Source organism: Grampus griseus, assembly GCF_964374135.1.
Source record: "Grampus griseus genome assembly, chromosome: 16".
Lineage (NCBI taxonomy): Eukaryota > Metazoa > Chordata > Mammalia > Artiodactyla > Delphinidae > Grampus > Grampus griseus.
Genome location: NC_139010.1, coordinates 57329314 through 57351566, shown reverse-complemented (window position 1 = coordinate 57351566; position 22253 = coordinate 57329314). Strand labels below are relative to the sequence as shown.

The 22253-nt window shown below is 41.3% G+C and overlaps 1 protein-coding gene across 4 annotated transcripts in view; it reads left to right on the top strand.

Annotated features, from left to right (window-relative positions):
- HPSE2 (heparanase 2 (inactive)) overlaps positions 1 to 22253 on the top strand; it is a gene marked incomplete at both ends in the record, with an annotated part of 573577 nt that overhangs the window by 423541 nt on the left and 127783 nt on the right. For all 4 annotated transcript variants that reach the window (XM_082673768.1, XM_082673767.1, XM_082673765.1 and 1 more), the window contains 2 exons: positions 1756 to 1862; positions 6264 to 6378. In XM_082673768.1, the coding sequence (XP_082529894.1) occupies positions 1756 to 1862; positions 6264 to 6378 (222 nt within the window). The remainder of the gene's footprint in view (positions 1 to 1755; positions 1863 to 6263; positions 6379 to 22253) is intronic.

The following is a 22253-nucleotide window of genomic DNA, read 5'->3' as shown; positions in this document are numbered from 1 at the left end:
GTTTTAATTTTCACCTTCATCTCTAATCCCCACTTATATTCACCTCCCTTTTATACATGCCTTCCTTATGTCTTTTTTTTATTTTTTTTCTTTTTGTTTTCCTTTTTTTTTCTTATGTCTTTGATATATGTCCTTAACAGAGATGTATCTTTATATACTTTTAGTGTTATTGGGTATGAATGAGTAATTACATAAATAATATTGTGCCATAAACCTCATTCTGTTTCTATTTTTTAAAAGCTCACTAAATCTTTAAAGCCTGTTCATGTTGCTGGACTTATATAGAATGTATTGCTATAACTGCTGCATAATATTTCATGTATGTATTTTACTTTTTCATTCCTCTAGCAATGGACACCTGCCACAAACAGTGACATAGTAAACATCTTCATACTTGTCCCCTTAGAGACCTGAGGCAGAATTGCTTTGTTCTATATGTCTAGGAGAGGAATTGGTGGGCCGTAGGACCTAAATACACTACTGTCTTTATCCAGCCCCTCTTGTGCACAACCCGCATCCTCTCAGTCCCACCTCCTACTCTAGCCATCCCTGCAGAGACCAGAGCTAGGCAGCTGCACAGGCTGCAACCAGCTTGGTGCTGGTGTGGTGCGGGAGGACCTCTCATTTTCTGCTCTGGGACTTCTCTAAGGCAGAGTGTGGAATGGTGGGAACCTGCTCAGCACTCATGCCTGCACAGTGAAATGGGGTGATCACAGTCACAAGGCTGCTCTTGACCTTTGGAGAACAGGAGCCAAATGATGAACGCTTCCCCTGGTCACCCCCCGCCTTGGGGGACAGTTCTGAGACACAGTTCTTAAGGCTTTTACCAAGTTCCCTGTAGAATTGAGTATAAGTTGCCAGTAGTTACCAACTTGAAAACTCATTCTTGTACTGTTTTTTTCTTCTTCCTTTTCACAGTCCCCAGTTCCTCATTCCTGCTCCCGGTTATTTCTTCCCAAATGAACTATGTATAGACAAGCCTTTGTCTTAGACTCTGCTCTCAGAGATTACCCAGCATACAACATGATCCCTAAGTACTGCCAGATTGCTCTCCAGAGAATCTGAGACCACATCTAGTAGTCTGGCCAATCTCCAGCTTGTGGATCAGAGACGAGGATATTTCAAAATTTCAGAGGGCCACCTTTTGACAAGAGGCTTTGTGTATGCTTAGAAGGCAGCTCCCTGTGTAGGATGTTTCACGTGTGAGTCAGTGGTTTTTCTTTTTACACTTACTGCAGTTAGTTTCAAAATGTGGTTGTAATATACATACATGCCTTGGTAATGATAATATACCTCTCCCAAACATTGATCTCTGCCCTCTCTCATGATTCACAACTGCTGATGCATGGACGGTACACTCATCCATGGATGTGCCATAACAGAGTATTAAGAAAATTTGCTTCTCAATGCTTGTTAATATGGAAACGTCATACCACCTGCATCTTCCAGTGAAGGGTGTTGCAGTCAACTTATGTCCTAGATAAGGATGCATTGTTCTTCTGTCACATTGTCACTTGGGTTTTCTTATGGGAAAAAAATGATCATTTCTTTGAGTGGACGTGTATCAATATTAATTCTTTTGTGTGTGTGTGCCAGCTATCTGTATGGGGTGCATCACCATGAAAAGAGCACAGGTCATGACCACCTGGGAGCAGGGGATGAGAGGAACTTCTTTAAGGGAATGTATGTTCCTTCTCATTTGGGAACAGCTTTTAAAAATCTCATCATCTCCTTCTGCTTTTGTTGTGTGAACAGGTGGTTAACACATACACCCCAGGAAAGAAGATTTGGCTTGAAGGTGTGGTGACCACCTCAGTTGGAGGCACAAACAATCTGTCAGATTCCTATGCTGCAGGATTCTTGTGAGTAACACTTGCAATTTCACTCCCAAGGGCTTTGAGGAAAGGACAGTGAAATTGCTCATTATTCTGCCCATTGGCCGGAGTGGGGGAGGTTCGTTTCCCACTGAAAATTCTTCATCCATTTCTTTGTAAATGTGTTTAATCACTCAACAAACAGCGATTAGGGACTTGTCTAGTTACTAAGATCTCAGGTACGAGCATTAGAGCAAAAGTAATAATAGTAGTAATCATGATAGTAATAAGAGCTTTATTTTATGTCTTCAGTGCAAAATACAGTACAGACAACATACATTTTCTCTTCTACTTTTCACCTGAGTCCTGGGAGATAGGTAAGAGTAAGACAGGAGTTTTGCCCTTTAGAAACTTATGATTGGAGGAATGGAGATGGGGAATAAGAAAAGCTGTAGGAGAAAAGTGTCATAATAATAATAATTTTAACTGCATAGTGCTTACCATGTGCTAAGGACTATCTGATGTGCTTTATATGTATTTACTAATTTAACAACCAGTGTATTAGATACCCTTATTATATCCTTATACCCTTATAAGAACCCAGTGAGGTAAATGTGATTATTGGTTAGTGGCAGAGCTTGGACTCAAGCCAAGGCAGTTTGCTCCAGAGTCCAGCCTCTTTGCCACTACAGTATGCCATCTCTCTTTCTGCCTTACATGGGCTATCCACAAAAGGGGTAGACATGCAAAAGAATCAAGAGTTTCTGAATGGGAGGATCAGGAAGGGCTTTGCGGAGGAAGAGGCATTTTAGTGGAACATAGATTTCTCTAATTTCTATAGGTGAAGATTGTTGCTGATGGTAGTGAGAGCATAGAGGCTGAAGGAACATTATGAGGGGAAATGATTAGTGTGAGAAAGCCTCAGTATCTTCAGGGGTGTAGTGAGGGCTCTGATTAGGGACAGAGTTTTACCACCAAATCATGGAAGACCTTGAAAACCAGGCAGGGGAAATGAGGCCTTGTTCTATACTCAGTGGCTAAACCATTGATGATTTTGGAGGAAGAGAGAGACCCATCTGACCTGTATTTAAAACGTTGGTTTTGATAATAGTATGCACAAGAGTTTGGATAGGCAAGAGGTAGGAAAATGAACTTGAAGGCTACTGCAGTCGTCTGGAGAACAACTTAAGCCAGAAGCATGAGGACCTCTGGCTGGCCTGCCATTGTCATGGACCGCAGATTAACCAAGTGACCTGTTCCTGGTCCAGTCTAGTCTGTGGTCCTGGTTTTTTGTCTGAGCAAGGTTCTCCTAAGAACTGCAGCTCTGCCCTCAACTATGCGTTTCACTACTAACAGCTGCTCCTAATTATATAGCTGTAGATCTCCATGAAGGCAACTTCTTCAATACAGTTGTGAAGGACAAATCAGGCTGGTCAAGTAGATTGTCTTTAAGATGGCATCCTGGCAGATGCAGATGAAGATAATGAGTCAATGTCTACATGATGATGGCTGGGGTCTTCCAGCCCTGTGTCCTCACATGAGAGGCACAGAGAGGTTGTTCAGGGAGCATTGTTCAGTGAAGGAAATGGAGTGAATCAGCATTTGCTACAGTGTTGCTGAGGGTCTTCTTTCAAAAATACTCTCCTCACGGGGTTTCACTGTGAGAGGCAGGTTGACAGTCCGTACTGCAGGAGGCCTCTGGAATCAGAAGAAGAATGGCCTTTGCTCAGCCTTCGCAGAAGGACTCCTCTGCAGGGCCCAGCAAGCAGCCCTCTTGTACTGTTTTCGTGAACATTCTTCCCTTTAGAGAGTGATGTGAAATGAGAAATAGCACAGACCTTCATGAAGAGAGCTAGAGAGAGACCTGCCTTTTCATGAGCATCAGCCAGATATCCATAGATCTCTGAGTCGCTTTGCAAACACAGATAAATATTGTTGTTTAGATTTTGGTTGTAGTTCAGATGTCCAATGCTTTGTTGACAGATCAAATGACAACCAGCTCATTCTGCCCCTGGTCTTCTCTCTTACCTCTTTATCACCCATTTCCTCTCAACCCCACTGGCAGTACCTAGATATATGCCCTTTGAGTCCAGTTCTCCAAGGGGCATAAATTGCTTCCTGGGAAAAAAAATGTAAAGCATTCTAGGAAGCTCCAGAAGGCTAGCAAGGAGTTGGAAAGAAGGCATTTTGCAGCCCTTTTTCAATACATGGCATAACTATAAGCTTACCAGGGCATATACAAATGCATGCACAAATGAGAATTCTCTGCTGCCAAGTATTCAAGGGTAGTTTTCTCAGTCAGGGCTTTGAGATTCTTTGATGCCCTACCCTTGGCATACTGCTGTGTCTGCAGCACCTAGTAATGTCTGCCATGTAGTAGATATTCAATAAAGTTTTGTGGATGAAAGATAATGGCTGCAGAAGCATCCTTGGTGAGATATACCAGTTACCTTGACACTTTTCTCTACTTGAACATAAAAGGGAGACCTGGAACATCATTTATTTCCCCTACTCAGGAGATTTATTATTACAGGAGGAAGATGAAGACAACTCCAGAACTAACCATCTATTCTGAAAAGCCATGGGGAAACAAGGGCTCTGGCCATAGTCATTAATTAGCAATGGTCTTCATGTCAGTAAGGTCACTGGTTTGGAGCTCCATACGGTCTCAGATTTGGGAAATCAGAACTATGCATTATTTGTCCCTAGTATGCTGAATGGTGATTCTCAAAGTCCTAGAATCTAATTTTATCCAGATCAATTTCAACTTAGAGTATTGAGCACCTATAGTGTGCCAGGAACTGTGATGGTTGTTTTGGGTACAAAGCTAAAATGTGTCTATTTTTGATGAGCTCATACCAGCTGGGAGAAGACAGAGAAGTAAGTAATTATCATTCAGTGGGCCAGCAGAGGGTATGAATAAGAGTTCTGGGGAAGTACAGAGGAGAAAGATACTACTATTGGCTGGGGCAGCAGAGTTCAGAAGGAAATGACACTTGACTTGGAGATTAACAGATGGGAAGAAATTTGCCAGGTGAGGTGGGTTAGTGGAAGAGAGGAAGGAAATTCTAAGGAGAAGTTAAAACATATAAAAAGGCTCAGGTAAGTATGTGAGAGCAGCCAAAAGTAGTTTGTTTGTTTTTTTTAAGATGTTGGGGGTAGGAGTTTAGTAATTTATTTATTTATTTTTTGCTGTGTTGGGTCTTTGTTTCTGTGCGTGGGCTTTTCTCTAGTTGTGGCAAGCGGGGGCCACTCTTCATCACGGTGCGCGGGCCTCTCACTATCTCGGTCTCTCTTGTTGCGGAGCACAGGCTCCAGACGCGCAGGCTCAGTAGTTGTGGCTCATGGGCCTAGTTGCTCCGCGGCATGTGGGATCCTCCCAGACCAGAGCTCGAACCCATGTCCCCTGCATTAGCAGGCAGATTCTCAACCACTGCGCCACCAGGGAAGCCCCCAAAAGTAGTTTTATGTGGCTTAGAGCCTGGGGAATAAAGTTTAGGGTGAGAGAAGACGTGATAGGTGAAGCCAGACAATATATTCTTAGGAAAGATTGTGAAATGCCTTATCTTTTACCCTGAGAAGACTGAAGCTCTAAGTCACCTTTCTTACACACATATATTATTACAATTGGAAGTTTCCTTGCATTTCAGAATACAAAGAAAGAAAATGAAATCAATTCACAAATGAATGAATGAATGAATGAGTTAAATGTGTAAATGGTGAAGGCAGAGTTAGCAGTAGGTGTTAGAAAAACCATGAGGGCAGTATTTTTGAAGGATAGCATGCCCTGGAGAGTGGGTATTTGGCATGATGGGGTATGTAATAAGTGTGTGAGCAATGCAGGTCCTCCACTGCAACATATGTGTGATGGTAGCATACTCCAATCCCTGTATAGTTAGTTATAGTGCCAAGGGAAATTATTACTGCATTGCCTACTGACAGTGATATATGAGGGATGCAAATGACTGGACCATAGGTCACAGGAGTATGTGGGTTAGCGTCATATGTAAAGTACATGGACAGTGAATAGGTGCAAGCAGGGGAGTTTGAGTGATGGAAAATATAGTGTGTGTGCTTCTGTGATTGTGTGTTTTGTGGTCAAGGGGGATGACTTTAGGCTTACAAGTGGCTAGGGTGTTCATTTTATTTGTTAGTATTATAGGAATAAGAGATGTCATTAGCAACAAGCTATTTTATGACCAAGGCAATTCATTTTACTCCTCTGGACCTCTTTATTTTCTTATAAAATGAAGAGGTTAGATTTGATCATCTCTATAGATCTCTTCCATCTGTGTATTTAATGCTTAAAATAGTTTTCTCTAAAGTACTAGGTAAATTTGATGGGTGTGGGTGGTGGTGTGTATGTGTGTATGTTGGCCAATTTTTATAGAGCTTGTTTTATGCTATTTTTAAAATGTATTGATGTAGCTTTTTCCCCCTGCTTTTCAGATGGTTGAACACTTTAGGAATGCTGGCCAATCGGGGCATTGATGTTGTGATTCGGCACTCATTTTTTGACCATGGATACAATCACCTCGTGGACCAGAATTTTAACCCATTACCAGTAAGTGTAATAGAAAGGTTCCCAACTCCTTTTCCATGTCCTTCCGTTCTTTTGATCATGCTTTGTTCCACACTGGTAGAATTTTTCTCCTCCTTCTGTTACCAGTTAATTTCATAAATTGAACAGAAGAATTCTTGACCCATTTTACAGACTCTTGGCTTCACCTCCCACACATACCCCAATATATACACACACGTATGTACATATGGGTTTATGCATATACACATATATACATTTATATGTAGTTATATACTTACCACTATTATTTTAACAAACCTTGTGCTGTTGAGATTCCAAATCTACTTGTGGCCTGTTTGAACTCTGCTTGAGTGAATTTTTCCAGATTGTTTTCTTTTAATGCTAATAGGAGACTTAGTTAATGTTAGATGCAGCATGTTGAAAGCAGATGGGAGAGTGTTGGCCAAGATCAGATACAGTAGGAACCCATCCCTTGGAAAGTGGCTGAAGTACACTTACACTAGATGCTGATCCCTATGTGACAATGAGGGGATTTGCCCAGGGTATCACCTTCTCTAGGAAAGCAAAGGAAAGGGAAGGCTAAAGAAGAATGGCAAAAGCAGAGATCTGGGTTTGTCCAGTGACTTTATTGACCAATCAAAGAAATCCCACTTAGTCCAGAAAAGCTGTGCTTATCAAAAATATTACATGAGTTATCCTTCTCACAGACATCTTAGTCATGATAAAAGGTCAGAGTCCTCTCATTAACCCATAGAATGTCAGAGCTGGCATTCCCCTTCGAGATGATCCAGTTCCACCTCATATAACAGAGGGAATGATAGCCTGGGGTGGGGGGGAGGGGCATGTAGAGCCAGCCCTAGAACCTGCTTCTGTGCCCTGGTCCAGTAATCTTCCTACAGAATTACTGCTGCCCTGGGGTCCACAGTAAACAAACCCAACTGGAACCAGTGAGTGTTCCTGCCATTTGCTTCCCCCTGCCCATTTCCACCCCCCTATTCTTCTCACTACCCAGGCCTCCAAGCCCAGAACAGAGAACATCTTGGCACCCAACAGCACCATTGCCATGTCTCAAAAGAATCCCTCTAGTTAGAGTACTAAGTAATTATTGTATCCCTGATTGTACATGACTCCAATTAAGTCACAAATATTAAAGCTGACTGGCACAGTTGCTTTTATTCACAGGGCCAGGATACCTCTCTCTCAGTGTATGTGGGGCTGGGGTATGGAGGAGTGAGAGGGAATTTTCAGTTTGTAACCATAGGGGGTTTCCTTTGTTTGTTCTTTCTTTTGAGCTCATAAACTTGTGGTGATAAAATAAATAATAATTAGAAAAGCATCTATGAAATGTAAGCACTGAACAAATATAATGTCACACAAATGTAAATATTTATTGACCATCAGGCACTGGAGAAGAGACTAGTAGTAGATACCTGAATAAGTAGATAGTGGATTACTATAAGAGGGGGTCAGTGAGGGCTCCTTTAGAGTATATACAAGGAAGACCTCTCTGAGAAGGTGACATTTAAGCCAAGAGCCCAGTGACAAGAAGGAGCCAGACATGCAGATTTTTGCAGAAGAGCTTTCAGGCCGGGGGAGGGGCTAGCACAAAGACTCCGAGGCAGGAACAGAGTTGGCATGTTTGAGGAAACATAAGAACACCAGAGTGCTGGGGGCCTGGCAGGGAAGGGGGAGACTGGACATGAGGCCAGCCCGGGTCAGATCACGAAGGGCTTTGAAAGCTAAAAGGAGTTTGACTTTTATTGTAAGTAGTATGAAAAGCCATTGGAGGGTTTTCTACAGGGCAGTAACATGATCTAACTTACATTTTTAAAAGATCACCCTGGTATAATTAATGCACCAAATATTATTTGTATATTTAATAATGTGTATAATACTTAACAGTTTACAGACCACTTTCATATACCACACATCAGTAAAACTCCAAACACTCTGTCCTTCCTTCCTCCTGTCTTTCCTTTATTCCTTCCTTCACACATTCAAATCTCTTTCACTCCTCTTGATCATGTACTATATGCTGATCGCTATTCCTGGCAAACAGCCACTGTGACGAGCCAAAAAGACAAGGTCCTTGAACTCCTGGAGCTTATAGTCTAGTGAAGTGAACTGAGAAACGGAAAGTATATAAACACATAAATAAGATAAAAAAGTTTGTCATAATTGCTCTGAAGAGAGCCTGGTGAGATGAGTATGACTATTTATACTTATTTTGCTGAAGAGAAACTAGGGTTCTTTCACGTTGTTAAGTGACTTATCTAAGGTCAGACAAGTAGTAAGAGCTGGAACTCAGAGTTTTTCAGTTCTAAATGCTATTTTCTTTTCACCGTGCCACACTATTTCTTGCAGTACTCTCTTTGGTGTCTGTGCTGTGGTCTGATGCCACTGTTTGTCTCAGAATTGAGTCTGGAGATGGGAACAGGCATCTTGAGGAACTGGAGAGAAGAAAACCTAGGCTAGAAGAAAACCTATGGTCTGTGGGTGACTAGACTGGTTTGATTTCCGGAGCTGGACAAACCTGGATTGCGTATCAGCTCTCTATGTACCTTCGCATGGCCATGTGTTAGGTTAAAGATGCAAGTTCTCATGGCTTCGTTCTCCCCAAACGAGCGATAATACAGGTGACTTTCTTTAAAAGCTACCGTGAGACACCTTGGTTGATAGGTAGTAGCGGCACAGAGGTTCATTGGAAGCTCAAACAAGTCCTATTGATTTAGTACAAAGGCTCAAATGTTCTGCACAGCTGTATTTCTGGAAATGCCAAGCTCTAGCAAAGAAACTGTATGTAAAAGCACTTTAAAAGGTAGCAGGCTTTCTTTTTCTCTTTCTTTGGGCTAATAAATTCTGTACCTTATAAGCAGAGAACTTTGCAGCTGGGAGAGTATGTCCTAAGTCTCCCGGAAAGAATTTACTAGGCTAGACCCGGGCACCAATCTGACAGACCTTGCCAGCAGGCCCCTGAGATGTGCAATGGTCACAGACCTAGGATCATACTGTTGCCGCTTCAGAGAGTTGTACAGTTGATATCCAAACACTGACAATAAAAAATTGTGGGTTTTACACTGTGATTAAATCTTCAAGAGTGTTAAGAGTTTAGGGCATTAGTGAGTTATGTTTTAGTTGCCTCCCAGAAAAATCAGTATTTTCTATTACAGTCCCTTCAAATTCAGCTCAGTGCATTTCAGGAAAAGATCCTGTTGGCAGATAGTGGTTTTATTTCTGTTGTTGTCGTTATCGGGTCTTAGCCTAATGGCACCTCAACCCATATCCCATATTACCCCTCCACCCACCCAGTCAGCTTTTGATTCGAGTTTGTAGGATTCCAGTCCAGCTCTGGCAAGGCCATTCCAATCTAAGGTAAGAGAGAATATTGAAGGTAGTCCTTTTTGTCTTGAGAAAAGATCATTTTCAACTACAGCCCATGTTGTTTCTGGCTGTTCCTCTAGAAATGTGCCAACTCTCCTCCTCTTGTGAGATTTTCCTTCTCCTGGGAAGAGGAGAACATTTAGTCCAGCAGTGCTTCATCACTCGACTCCCACCCCTTTCCCCTGACCTGCTCGCCATTGGGAAGGAGGGAACTTGTGAGTCTCCACAGCCTGTCGGCTAGTCATGGGCTCTCTTGGGAGTAAGGGATGTTTGTGCAGAAGAGATCTGCACATTCAGTGGACATAGTCCAGACCCCACCAGCCATGGGCATTTCTCCTAAGAAACGGTTTTGGAATTTAGCTTGCTGCTTTTTTTAAGAGCTTGATTTACAGAGCTTTCAAGGAAAGGAATAGTGAATTACTAGCCAACATCTTCTTAACTCCCACACCGGCCTAGCAAATACAATTCAGTTCAAAAAACATTGACACTTCAAATGTGTCTGGCTCTAGGCTAGGTGTTCTGGGGACATGAAGATAAATAAGATTTGGTTCTCTCATCTGTAGAGCTAACAATCTGGTGTGTGTCTGAGGGATTACAATTTAGTCCTTTGCTTAGAATAAAATAGAAAGGTAGTTCACATTGGATAGCCTTTTCTATACTGGGCATAGTGGTAGGGATATTTATATTTGCTGGCAACATTCTTTTTTGCTGACTACCCCTTATGAATAACTATAAACATTCAATTCAGCCCAATGCACAGTTATTGAACACTTGCTGTGTACGTTGTTCTGGAATACAGTCAGTGGTCATAGAAAACTCACTAGTCTATGACGGGATTGAACCTATAGCTGTGGTTCCTGTAGCAACATGCTCTGAGCCAAGCCATCACTGTTCAGATGTCATTTGGCTATTGGAAAGAAACTGTGCATCTTAATGATATCTGCGTAGCTCCACTTCTTAACCTATCACAGGGATGAGATCCTAGGTGCTCCATCCTTGTTTCCCTTTGAAACATTAGATTCTTATGCACTACACAACCATGATGTGGAAACAGGATGAGCTTAAATCTGTCCCTTTCCTGAGGAAGAACATCCAGTTGCAAACCCATGTCCCATGGATGCTGGATGTTGCACACTCTCTTGCAAGAAGAGCACCACCTAATGAGGAGGCCTCAGGGGAGCAGCAGGAGCCTGGTACTGTGACAAGGTTCATAGATTCCAGTCCCGGCTCTGCCGTCCATTAGACTTGTGTCTTTGGGTTCCAGTTTTCTCATCACTCAAATTGTGATAAAAATGTCTCCTCTATCTGCCTCCAAAAGATACTGTTATAATCCTTGAGAAAACTAGATATGACAGTAGGATTCTGATTTCATATGTACGTGTACACATAGAAAATTACTGGAAGGGACTACATCTAAATGTTAAAAGTGGTTTTCTTTGGTTGGTGGGATTACAGATAGTTTTTATTTTCTTCTTTGTGGATTTTGTATGAAAAATTGGTGCAATCGGCATTATTGATTTCATAATCTGAAAAATAAAAGGCTATTTTTAAAAGAAAAAATAGAGTGTTTAGAAAGAAGTAAGTGCTTTATTACACTTGTGCTTTGTGCTCGATACTGTGCTGGACCCTGGAGACAGTGTCCCTGCCCTCAAGGAGCTTACAGTGTGGATAGGAGATGGATCAGTCAGCAGGGACTATGGCAGAAGTGCTTTAGCAGGACAGAAGAGGAACAGATGCCAGCCTGGGTAGAGGGCAGGCATGGGGCATCAAGGAAGGCTTTCTGGAGGAGACAGTACCTGAGCTGGATCTTGAAGGAGAAGGGCAAGCTAGCCACAGGAAGAAGAGTTTGAGGTCTGGGGAGAATCTTCCAAACAGAGGCAATGGCATGTACAAAGGGTCAGAGGCTTTAATATTCCAGAGAGTCATGGTGGATGGATTATGAAAAATTACTTAGGAAAGCTTTTCCCATCGCTCTCTGTTGGCCACACAGGCTGTGTAAAAACTAAGGAATCTCAAAGTTACAAACCTGGAGGTGGTGGGGCAGGGGTGGTACAGAACCTTGCCAAATTAGCCTGTGACCTGTTTCTTGGCGTAGCTTCCTTTCTCTTTCTTTTCTTTCCCGTGGGAGCCATCAGGAAGATGAAAGAAACAGAGAGTACCTGTTTAGGGGTAGCTGTGATGTGAAACCCAATCCTCTCATTAGAGTCCCTGACAAAGACTTCTCCATGTGCAACCTTCCTTTGTGGGAACCTGCGGCTGCTGAGAAAAGGACATCCTCAGCTGCAGGATCAATCACTGGGACTCAGGCCGGCTCCATGTCAGTGGCTGAAGCGCCTGGGCTGCATGCCCAGTGGGCATGACTTGCTTCTTTCCTCCTCTGTGCCTCTGAACCCTGGCCTCTCAGATCAGAGCCTGCACCTGCACCATGTGACCAGGCACGCAGCTCTTTTGCTCTTGATGCTTTAAAGAGAAGCCCCTCTGATTTTTAACTACCAGTCTTCATCCGTTGCTTATTTATCAACCTGAGTGGTGCGCATGGGATGTAAGTGACACATGTCAGCAGTTGAACAGCTCACCCTGGTGGAAGCTGTCTCGGGAAGTAGAAAGAGCTCTGCACCTGGAATCAGAAGATGTAGGCTCCAGGGCAGCACCACAGTGTTCCAGTTGCTTGAGTTTGCATTTCCTGCTTTGTAAAATGGGGCTAACTGTGCTGGGGTCAGGGAGTGGGGAGTATCTGAATGTCATGCTTAAAAGTATTGGCACTGGAATCAGACTGACCTGAGTTTCAGACCCAGCTCTGTCATTTACTACTGTGTCCCTGGGCGGATTACTAAACCTCAACAATCATCCATTTCCCTTCATAAAATGGAGACAATAATAGTGTCTATCTCAGAGCATTGTTGGAAAGGATTGAATGAACCAGTGTATATGTATCTTTTACCACATAGTAAGCACTCAACAAATATCAGCGGCTATTATTATTTTACAAAGTCACTTTGTAAAATTCTGTAAGTCAGTAATATCAGTAATTATCATTAATAATGAATATAACTGTGGCAAGATAATATACATTTGAATATTCATACAGATACCTGGAAATCAACCAAGTAATGATAGCTAAAGTATGAAAAGTAAATTTTTTTGCAAAAATTAAGTGACTGGAGAATTAGAAGAACAAAAGAGGAAAGCTGTGATTCCTGCACTTGAAAGGAATTGACTGCAAATGGTTAAAGACAAACTAAAAATTACATTTTATTTTCCTCCAGAGAAGATGCTGCCAACCTTTCCCACTGAAGGCAATTAAGACAGTAACCACACTGCAACGCTAGCTCTAATACCTTCATGTGGTATTTATAAATGGCCCAATAAGCCCTGGAAACCATGATATGTCACATAAAAAGTGCTAATGACAGCACATTATATGAATCACTGAGAAGCAACAACTGAAAATCTCACTCTACCGTCAACCATTTATACTGCTCCCAGATTGCAATACTGAGGGATTACAGTTACAGTAAGTTGTGCAGCAACCTAAATAAATCAGGGAGAGGGAGAAGAAGCAATTGCAGCCTCACTGTGCTTGAGCTTAGGAGCATAGTGTGCCATCCTCGAAGCAACCTTCAGATGATGGAGGAGCAAGGCCAGCCCTGGAAATGCGAAAAGCTGCACCTTACCTAACTTCATCGGTTCACCTAAAACACTAGAATATTATCTAAAAATAATCTGACTAGGAAGAGAGGAAGGGAGGGAGGGAGGAAGAAAAAGAATGAAAGGAGACGAAAAGTGGAATGCCTTTGGTAGGTTGGAAAGATCTTTTGCGAGTGCCAAAATATGACAAACTTGTAGTTATTTCACCTTAAACATTATATTTACAAACATTAAGGGCACAATGATGTCTGGTTATGACATTTAGGAACCAAGAAATAGGCCTCTGATAGAAGTGACCATGAGAGCCAAACATAATACATGGTCTTTTCTAGCTCAATTTTGATTTTTTGTTTGTTTAAATAAAAGCAGAAGTCTTTAAAAATAGAAATAGAATATTGTTTTTAATTCTTATTTAAATGCACTACACTATTTATAAAGTTTAAAAAATCTATCAGTCATTAGGTACTTCACTCACTAACTTTCAACTATTATCAATCTCTGTTTATTTCATCTCTGATTTGGTTTTAAGCATTGAAAGGATTGAATAGAACACGTCATTTTGACGCACTCTAAATCTGACCTGAGCAGACCTGCCTTCTGCTCCAAATTCACTGCCTTCATCTTAATGTCAAAATCCTTGTAGTGTTTCTTCATTAGAGCAGTGATTCTCAAGTTTATGCACATTATAGTCACCTAGAGGGCTTAAAAAAAAATACCTATGCTTTGGAACCACCCCCCAGGGATTCTGATTCAGTTTGTCTATAGAGGAGGGCAGGTGTTTGTAGTTTTTAAAACTCCCGGAGTGATTCTAATGTGCAGCCAGAATTGAGAACCACTTAGTTACAGGGTGCCATTGACCCTGATTAAATTAAAAATTACCCTTTCGTTTTCCTGTACTCTTTTGTACCCAACTTGTGCTTCAACAGTCAAGATATTAACAAAAATTTAAAACTGTCTATCATTAATTCATTTGCCAAATATTTATTGAGTATCTATTATGTGTCAGACACTTTTCTAGTTTCTGAGGAGATAGAGGTAAAGGAGGAAGACAAGATCCCTGCCCTCATTGGAGATTACAGTCTAGCAGGGGAGACTAAAAATAAACAAGTAAACTAACACTAACATAATTAATTACAAAATTCAGAATGGTATGTAGGAAGTTGAAGAATAATGAGGAGAGGATACCTCTTTGGAAAGTGTGGCCGAGGAAGTCTTCACTGGGAAAGCAGCCATGGGAGAAGCTGGTGGAAGAGCAGAGCATCCTAGCAGAGGAAGCAGCATCCGCAAAGGCTGCAGTGGGGAGAGGCTCTGTCACACATCAGAGGCTGCGCAGTGTCTCTAAGACTACCCTGAAGCATGCACCAGGCACAGAGGCAGCCAGCCAACTGCCGGGTACAATTTATCTTGGGCTCCCACACCTGATTCCCTACCCTACCTGTGTCACCAGCACTTGGCAAACTGCTTTGCTTCCTGTCTCTTCGTGTGAATGATGGTATCCCACTGCCTGCCCCTACGTCTGGGGTCCTTGACCAAGCCTGATGCCTACTGCATTTCCCTGTCACCGACCTGGCCATTTCCATGTGCACCCTCTGTCACCTCTCAGCAGGCTCTGAAACAAGAATGGCAGAATAACAATACTTGTGGAAGCTGGTGATGAACATTTTGGAGTTTGTCATACAATTCTGTTTTTGTGTATGTTTAAAAATTCAGTCATTTTTTAAATGTCTTCATGCTAGTGTGTTGTGACATACAATAAAGCCAAGCACTGTTTTGGTTGTTCTGGGACATAAAAAATAAAAGTCAAATTCCTTCTCTCCATGTTCACAATCTCTTTGGGTTGGCAGAACATAGAGCCTTTGAGAGGGAGCTAATAGATGATGCCCTAAGGTCTGTCTTGTTCGCTCAGTATCTCCAAAGCCAGACCTCCAAGTAGGAGATATTACTGTTGTCTGGAAAGAAAGTGCTAGAGGGGAGAGTCAGGGAAGGCTTGTACAACAAGATGTCATTAGTGGACACTTGTAAGATTAGTTACCCAAAGAATACATGTTCCTGAGAAAGCTCCTTGCCCCAGGGCACCATCTGCTAGACAGTGGGAAGGAAGGAGTGCCTTAGGACGGAAGGAAGACCAGGAGCTCTGTATCTGATCCCAGTTTTTGCCACCAGCTCATTCATCCTGGGGCACTGGGTACTCTGGGTTCACCTCAGATGTGGGTGTTGAACTCGACCATTTGAGGTCCCCTTCAGCTCTGATGTTTTCTTATTCACTGTCAAGATTTCTATACCGGTATCTTCAGACATACCTCCCAGCTGAACTGACACTAATAAAACTTTAAAAAATAAAACTAAACCACAGTTTTACTTTTAAATCACACAGGGAGTAATTCCTCTTTTCTCAAGGCTCTTGTAACCCTGTTTAGCAGTTATCACTTTCGTTATTAGAGTTGTTGGGGTACATCTAATTTCCTCTCTCTGACGGTAAGCTCCTTGAAAACACAAGCCATCTCTCTTATCTTTATATCTCTCACAATTCCCTGATCATAGTCAGTCCTTACTGAATTCTAAAGATGCTCAGTGACTGGGAATCTGGGGGCTGCAGAGCACTACTTAGTAATGGAAATATGGAAGGCAGGTGTTTATTGTCAGGTGTTGCATGCACACTGTGTAAAAGAAGATAGTTAGCTTGGTCCTTAAGAGACTGGGCTCTGGAGTCAGATCTGGATGTGAATTCATCTCCACTGTCTACTTGCTGTGTCACATTTGGCAGATTTTCTCATCTTCCATCATCTGTATAATGAGGATGCCTATAGTTTGTACATCACAGGGTCCTTGTGAATGCTTAAGAAAGTGCCTGACAGTAAGTATATAATAATGTGACCATTATTCTAAATATATGAAAATTATTCCTTGGACATAAATTGTAGTAATATTTTCTTAGGTCAGTCTCCCCAGGCAAAAGAAATAGAAGCAAAAATAAATAAATGGGACCCAATAAAACTTATAAGCTTTTGCAAAGGAAACCATAACAAAACAAAAAGACAACCTATGGACTGGGAGAAAATATTTGCAAATGATGCTACTGACAAGGGCTTAATTTCCAAAGTATACAGATACCTCATATAACTTAATATTAAAAAAAAAAGAAAAGCAAACAACCCAATCAAAAAATGGGCAGAAGACCTAAATAGACGTTTCTCCAAAGAAGACATACAGATGGCCAGTAGGCACATGAAAGGATGCTCCCCATCTCTAATTATTAGAGAAATGCAAATCAAAACTACAATGAGGTGGAACTTCCCTGCTGGTCTAGTGGGTAAGACTCCATGCTCCCAGTGCAGGGGGCCTGGGTTCAATCCCTGGTCAGAGAACTAGATCCCACATGCATGCTGCAACTAAGAAGCCCACGTGTCACAACTAAGAAGTGCACATGCCACAGCTAAGAAGTCTACATGCCGCAACTAAGAAGCCCACATGCTGCAACTAAGAGTCCACATGCTGCAACTAAAGACCCCACATGCCACAGTGAAGATCCCACCTGTTGCAACTAAGACCCAGTGCAGCCAAAATAAATAAATAAATATTTAAATATTTTTTTAAAAAACTACAATGAGATATTACCTCACACTGGTCAGAATGGCCATCATGAAAAAGTCTACAAATAATAAATGCTGGACAGGTTGTGGAGAAAAGGGAACCCTCCTACACTGTTGGTGGGAATGTAAATTGGTGCAGCCACTATGGAAAACAGTATGGAGGTTCCTTAAAAAACTAAAAATAGAACTACCATATGATCCAGTAATCCCATTCCTGGGCATATATCTGGAAAAGATGAAAACTAATTTGAAAAGATACATGCACACCAATGTTCATAGCAGCACTATTCACAATAGCCAAGATATGGAAGCAACCTAAGTGTCCATCAACAGATGAATGGATAAGATGTGGTATATGTATACAATGGAATATTACTCAGCCATAAAAAAGAATGAAATATTATCATTTGCAGCAACATGGATGGACCTAGAGATTATCATACTAAGTGAAGTAAGTCAGACAAAGACAAACATTATATCACTTATATGTGGAATCCAAAAAAAACAAATCAACATATTACAAAACAGAAACAGATTCACAGACATAAAAAACCAATTTATCGTTACCAAAAGGGAAAAGGGAGGGGGAGGGATAAATTAGGAGTATGGAATTAACAGATACACACCACTATATATAAAATAAATAAATAACAAGGACTAACTGTATAGCACAGGCAACTATATTCAGTATCTTGTATAATAACTTTCATCTTTGGCTTCTTTTAATTTATTCTTTATGTTCCACCATAAGTTCCACAGCTTATTTCCACCCACTAAATCATCTGGCTTTTCCAGCTCCCTGATAAGGCAGGTAGATAGCACAGATATACTTATCCTGTTTGGCAGAGAAGAAAACTGAGGCTCAGAGAGGTCCAGCAACTTATTCAAGGGGACACAGCAAGACGGAGCCAGTTGTTCTGAGTTCTGTGATTCTTCATTACTACTTCATCTCCTCCCTCTGGTTGGTTCTGCCACAGCTTTGTCAAGTTAAGAATTCAGGTTAACCGTATCTGCTAGCGGTCAAGGCAGATAGAAATGGCAATGAGGAAGCAAAATAAAAAGCTGGCTTCAGGGTAAAATAAAATGATTCAAGAGATAAAACCTGGGATTTAACAGTGACTGACTTATAGATTTACATTTTTACTGAATAATGAAAGAACAAAGGAAGAAAGGAACAAATTTTCAATTTCATGCAGCAGCAGGTTAGTTTCACTGCTTATAGTGACTATATTTTAGAGATACAGAGTTTACCTGTCCTATGGCAGCTGTCATTTTCCTCATTATTATTTATGTATATGTCTACCTCCTTGAAAGTGGGGCTGCTTTAAAACCTTTCCACCAATGCAAGAGCTGAGCCTTCCCCTGACGTTTAGCCATCTGATGATGGATGGCAGATCCAGTTCCAGAAGTCAATTAGATTGTTTGGGAGAGCCACAGCAGGGCATTTTCCTGAGGAAAGTTCCAAGGTGGCTCTGAAAGACAAAAGATAATTAATGTCCCTTCATTAACCGTACCTCCTGAGAAGTACTGCAAACATATATTTGAAGATTTGCCATGAATGCAAACTGGTCTGGACCCTTGCCCTTGTGGGCAAATAAAGGAAAGGTGTTGTCAATGTCCAGGACAGCATACCAAGTGCCATCAGTCTGTGCAGTGGATTCAGCTGCAGCTACAATGTCTGGAATAGCGGGGGCTGCAGGAGTAACAACTTAATTCAGTTGGTGATAATCTACCATAAGTCTCCAGTTCCTGTTCCTCTGGACCTACAGAGCTATAGTATTGAGATATTATATCTCTTAATATCCCTGCTGCCTTTTAGACCTTAATCAAGACTGTGATTTCCCTTTCTCCTCCTGGGACCACCTGGAGATAGAATAGGGAGGTGGGCTGGGGAGTGATTAACATGTCCCACTAGATGTGAATATTCCCACTACATGTAAATGTCCTAATACATGTCTCATTACTTCTCTACATGTGACTCTTCTAGATCAGGAGAATCCCCTCTGGATATTATGAGCATTCACAGCACAAACATGTAAAACATCAATGCCAATACACATTCTATAGGGAATATATATTGGAAGCCACAGAAACAAGACATTGAATTGGTCCAAAGGGCCTCACCCACAAGATCACTTTAGATTTATTTTTCCTACTGGAAACCCTGCCCAAACCTTATTAGTTGAATTCAGGAGCCTCCTCCCCAATGAAACAGGTAGAATAGTGACTTGGGCACCTGTATCTAAAAGAACCATAAGAGTTTGAGTTCCTTCCTCCCAAAGTTTCCCAACTTACTTGAATGGACGCATATGGTCTTTGGTCCTCATGGAGAAAGGGAGACCTCAATTCTACCTTTAGTCATCTTTCTCCTTAAAACAGCTAGAACCGGGATCGAGGGGAAGGGAAGGATCAGGGATGCTGAGGAAGAGAGCAGCTCCACACCAGTAAGCAAGGCTTTGCATTTACATTAATTTAGGCATCTTAAAAAGAACAGCTTTTTGAGGTAAAAATTCACCTACCAGAACATTCACCCTCTAAAAGTGTACAGTTCAATTGTTTTAGTACTAATATATTCATAGAGTCGTGCAACCATCACCACAATCTATTTTAGAATATCACCCAAAAAGGAAACCCCATGCCTATTAGCAATTACTCCCCATTCTCCTTTTCCCCCAGCCTCTGGCAACCACTAATCCACTTTCTATCTCTGTAGATTTGCCTATTCTAGATATTTCATATAAATATGATCATACAGTATGTGTCCCTTTGTGACTGGCTTTTTTCACTTAGCATAATGTTTTCAAGGCTCATCTGTATTGTAATATGTATCGATACTTCATTCCCTTCTATTGCTGAATAATATTCTGTTGTATGGCTATACCATGTTCTATTTACCTACTCGTCAGTTCACAGACATTAGAACTATTTCTACATTTTGGCTATTATGAAAAATCCTGCTATTAAACAGAAGTGTACAAGTTTTTATGTGGCATATGTTTTCATTTTGCTTTGGTATATACCTTGGAGTGAAATTGCTAGGTCATGTGTTTAACTTTTTGAGGAACTGCCAAACTGTTTTCAAAGTGACTTCACCATTTTTTATTCCCACAAGCCATGTATGAGGTTTCTAATTTCTCCACTTCCTCACCAACACTTGTTATTGTCTGTCTTTTGATTATAACCATCCTAGTGAGTGTGACTTATATCTCATTATGGTTTTGATTTGCTCTTCCCTAATGACTAATGATGTTGAGCATCTTTTGTGCTTATTGGCCATTTATGAATCTTCTTTGGATAAATGTCTATTCAAATTCTTTGCCATTCTTTAAGTGGGGGCCTATTTGTCTTTTATTGTTGGATTGTAAGAGTTCTTAATAATACAAATGCTTTATTGGATATGTGATTTGCAAACATATTTCCAATTCTGTGTGTTGTCTTTTCATTCTCTTGATAGTGTCTTTTAAGCACAAAAGTTTCTAATTCTGATAAAATCCAACTTATATATTTTTCTTTTTGTCACTTATGCTTTTGGTGTCTAATCCAAGGCCACGAAGATTACTCTGATGTTTTCTTCTAAGAGTTTTATAGTTGGCTCTTACGTGTAGATCTCTGATCCATTTTGAGTTAATTTTTGTATATGATGTGAGATAGGGATTCAGTTTCATCCTTTTGTTTGTTTGTTTGTTTGTTTTTTTCAGTTTCATCCTTTTGCATGTGGATACAGTTGTTCCAACACCATCTGTTGAAAAGACTATTTTTTTTCCTCATTAAATTGTCTTGGCATCCTTGTTGAAAATCAATTGACCATAAATGTAAGGGCTTTTTTCTGTACTTTTAATTCTATTCTATTAATCTAAATGTCTATCTTTATGCCTGTACCACACTGTCTTGATTACTGCAGATTTGTAGTAAATTTTGAAATTGAGTATGAGTCCCATGAAGAAAATGTTCTTCAGTTACAAAATTGTCTTAGCAACTACTTTCAGTTTTGAGCATTGTGTCAGCTGCTCATAGCTCAACCAAATGAACTGCCAACGTTCAGTCCACCCAAAGACCCATATTGGGTGGCAAGGTCATCATTACTGACATCACCTATTTCAGCTTTAGGAATCCCTTGGCTCAGTAACCTCAGCCACATTGACTTTAGGTTGGGGTAACAGGACTCACTGCCCCCATTGTCATGATAATATCCTTTCCCTCACCCAGCTGGGGAGAGTGAACAATAGACATGGTACAATTTTGGTGGCTTGTTTCAATCCTACCTCTCACTGCTCAGCCTCTAAATATTAATTCAACTTTTGTTCATTAATAGGCAGGACACTGGGGGACCCTTACTCCTCAACCTCACCCACCACTTGGGTGACAGCGTTCACCACCAGATCCTGGGAAGGCTTCATATATCCCTAAACCTGGCCTACAAAGCCCTTGTCCTTCCTCTTCCATAAAATCATGCCACTGTCAGCACCCCATCCTCATCACTACAGCTGTCAAGAACTGTGAAGGGCCTGAGATTTTACCCTGCTTGCAAACTAGTATGTTAGCCTTTGCTGCTTCATAGATGTAGGCAGAAGACACAAGACTCCTGGGTCAGCAACAAAAGACTATGTACTCATACACAGCAAGCATCATGAACATTAGCATATTTGCACTGGTTCTTCTGGCCACCAGGTCCCAAAGGGGCAGTGCAGTGGGCCCATGTGTATGCTCCCCATGCAGTGGGTTTGAGTTGCAGCTGAGGAATTCAGGACCAAGGACCCAGCACTTTTTGAGCAAGCAGCAAACATTGTAGCAAGCAGTACACAAACCAATGTTCCTCCCCCCAGAAGCATGCATGGTAGTTATATACTGTGGTCACTGACCCATTTTATTGCCTATGTGAGTAGCTACATAAACTGCTCTTTATCAGAATACAGATAAACCTTGTAGACTGGCACACTCACCAAGAACATGCAAGACAATCAGGGCTGGTGGCCACCAGATTGGTGGCCTCTCCCAAAATTCCACCCCTTGGCCCTATATGTTCTTGGCTGAGCTCAAATTTACATCTAAGTGTGACAGTCTGTCAGTCAGTCTGGTTAATCTGACTGACAGAAGTCTGGGACCAAATTTGTTCAATTTGTTTCATACAGTATGATGGTTAATTTTATGTGTCAAGTTGGCTAGGCCGTGGTACCCAAATGTTTAGTCAAACATTCTAGATATTTCAGTTAAGGTATTTTTTTAGATGAGATTAACATTTAAATCAGTAGACTTTAAGTAAAGCAGATTGTCCTCCAT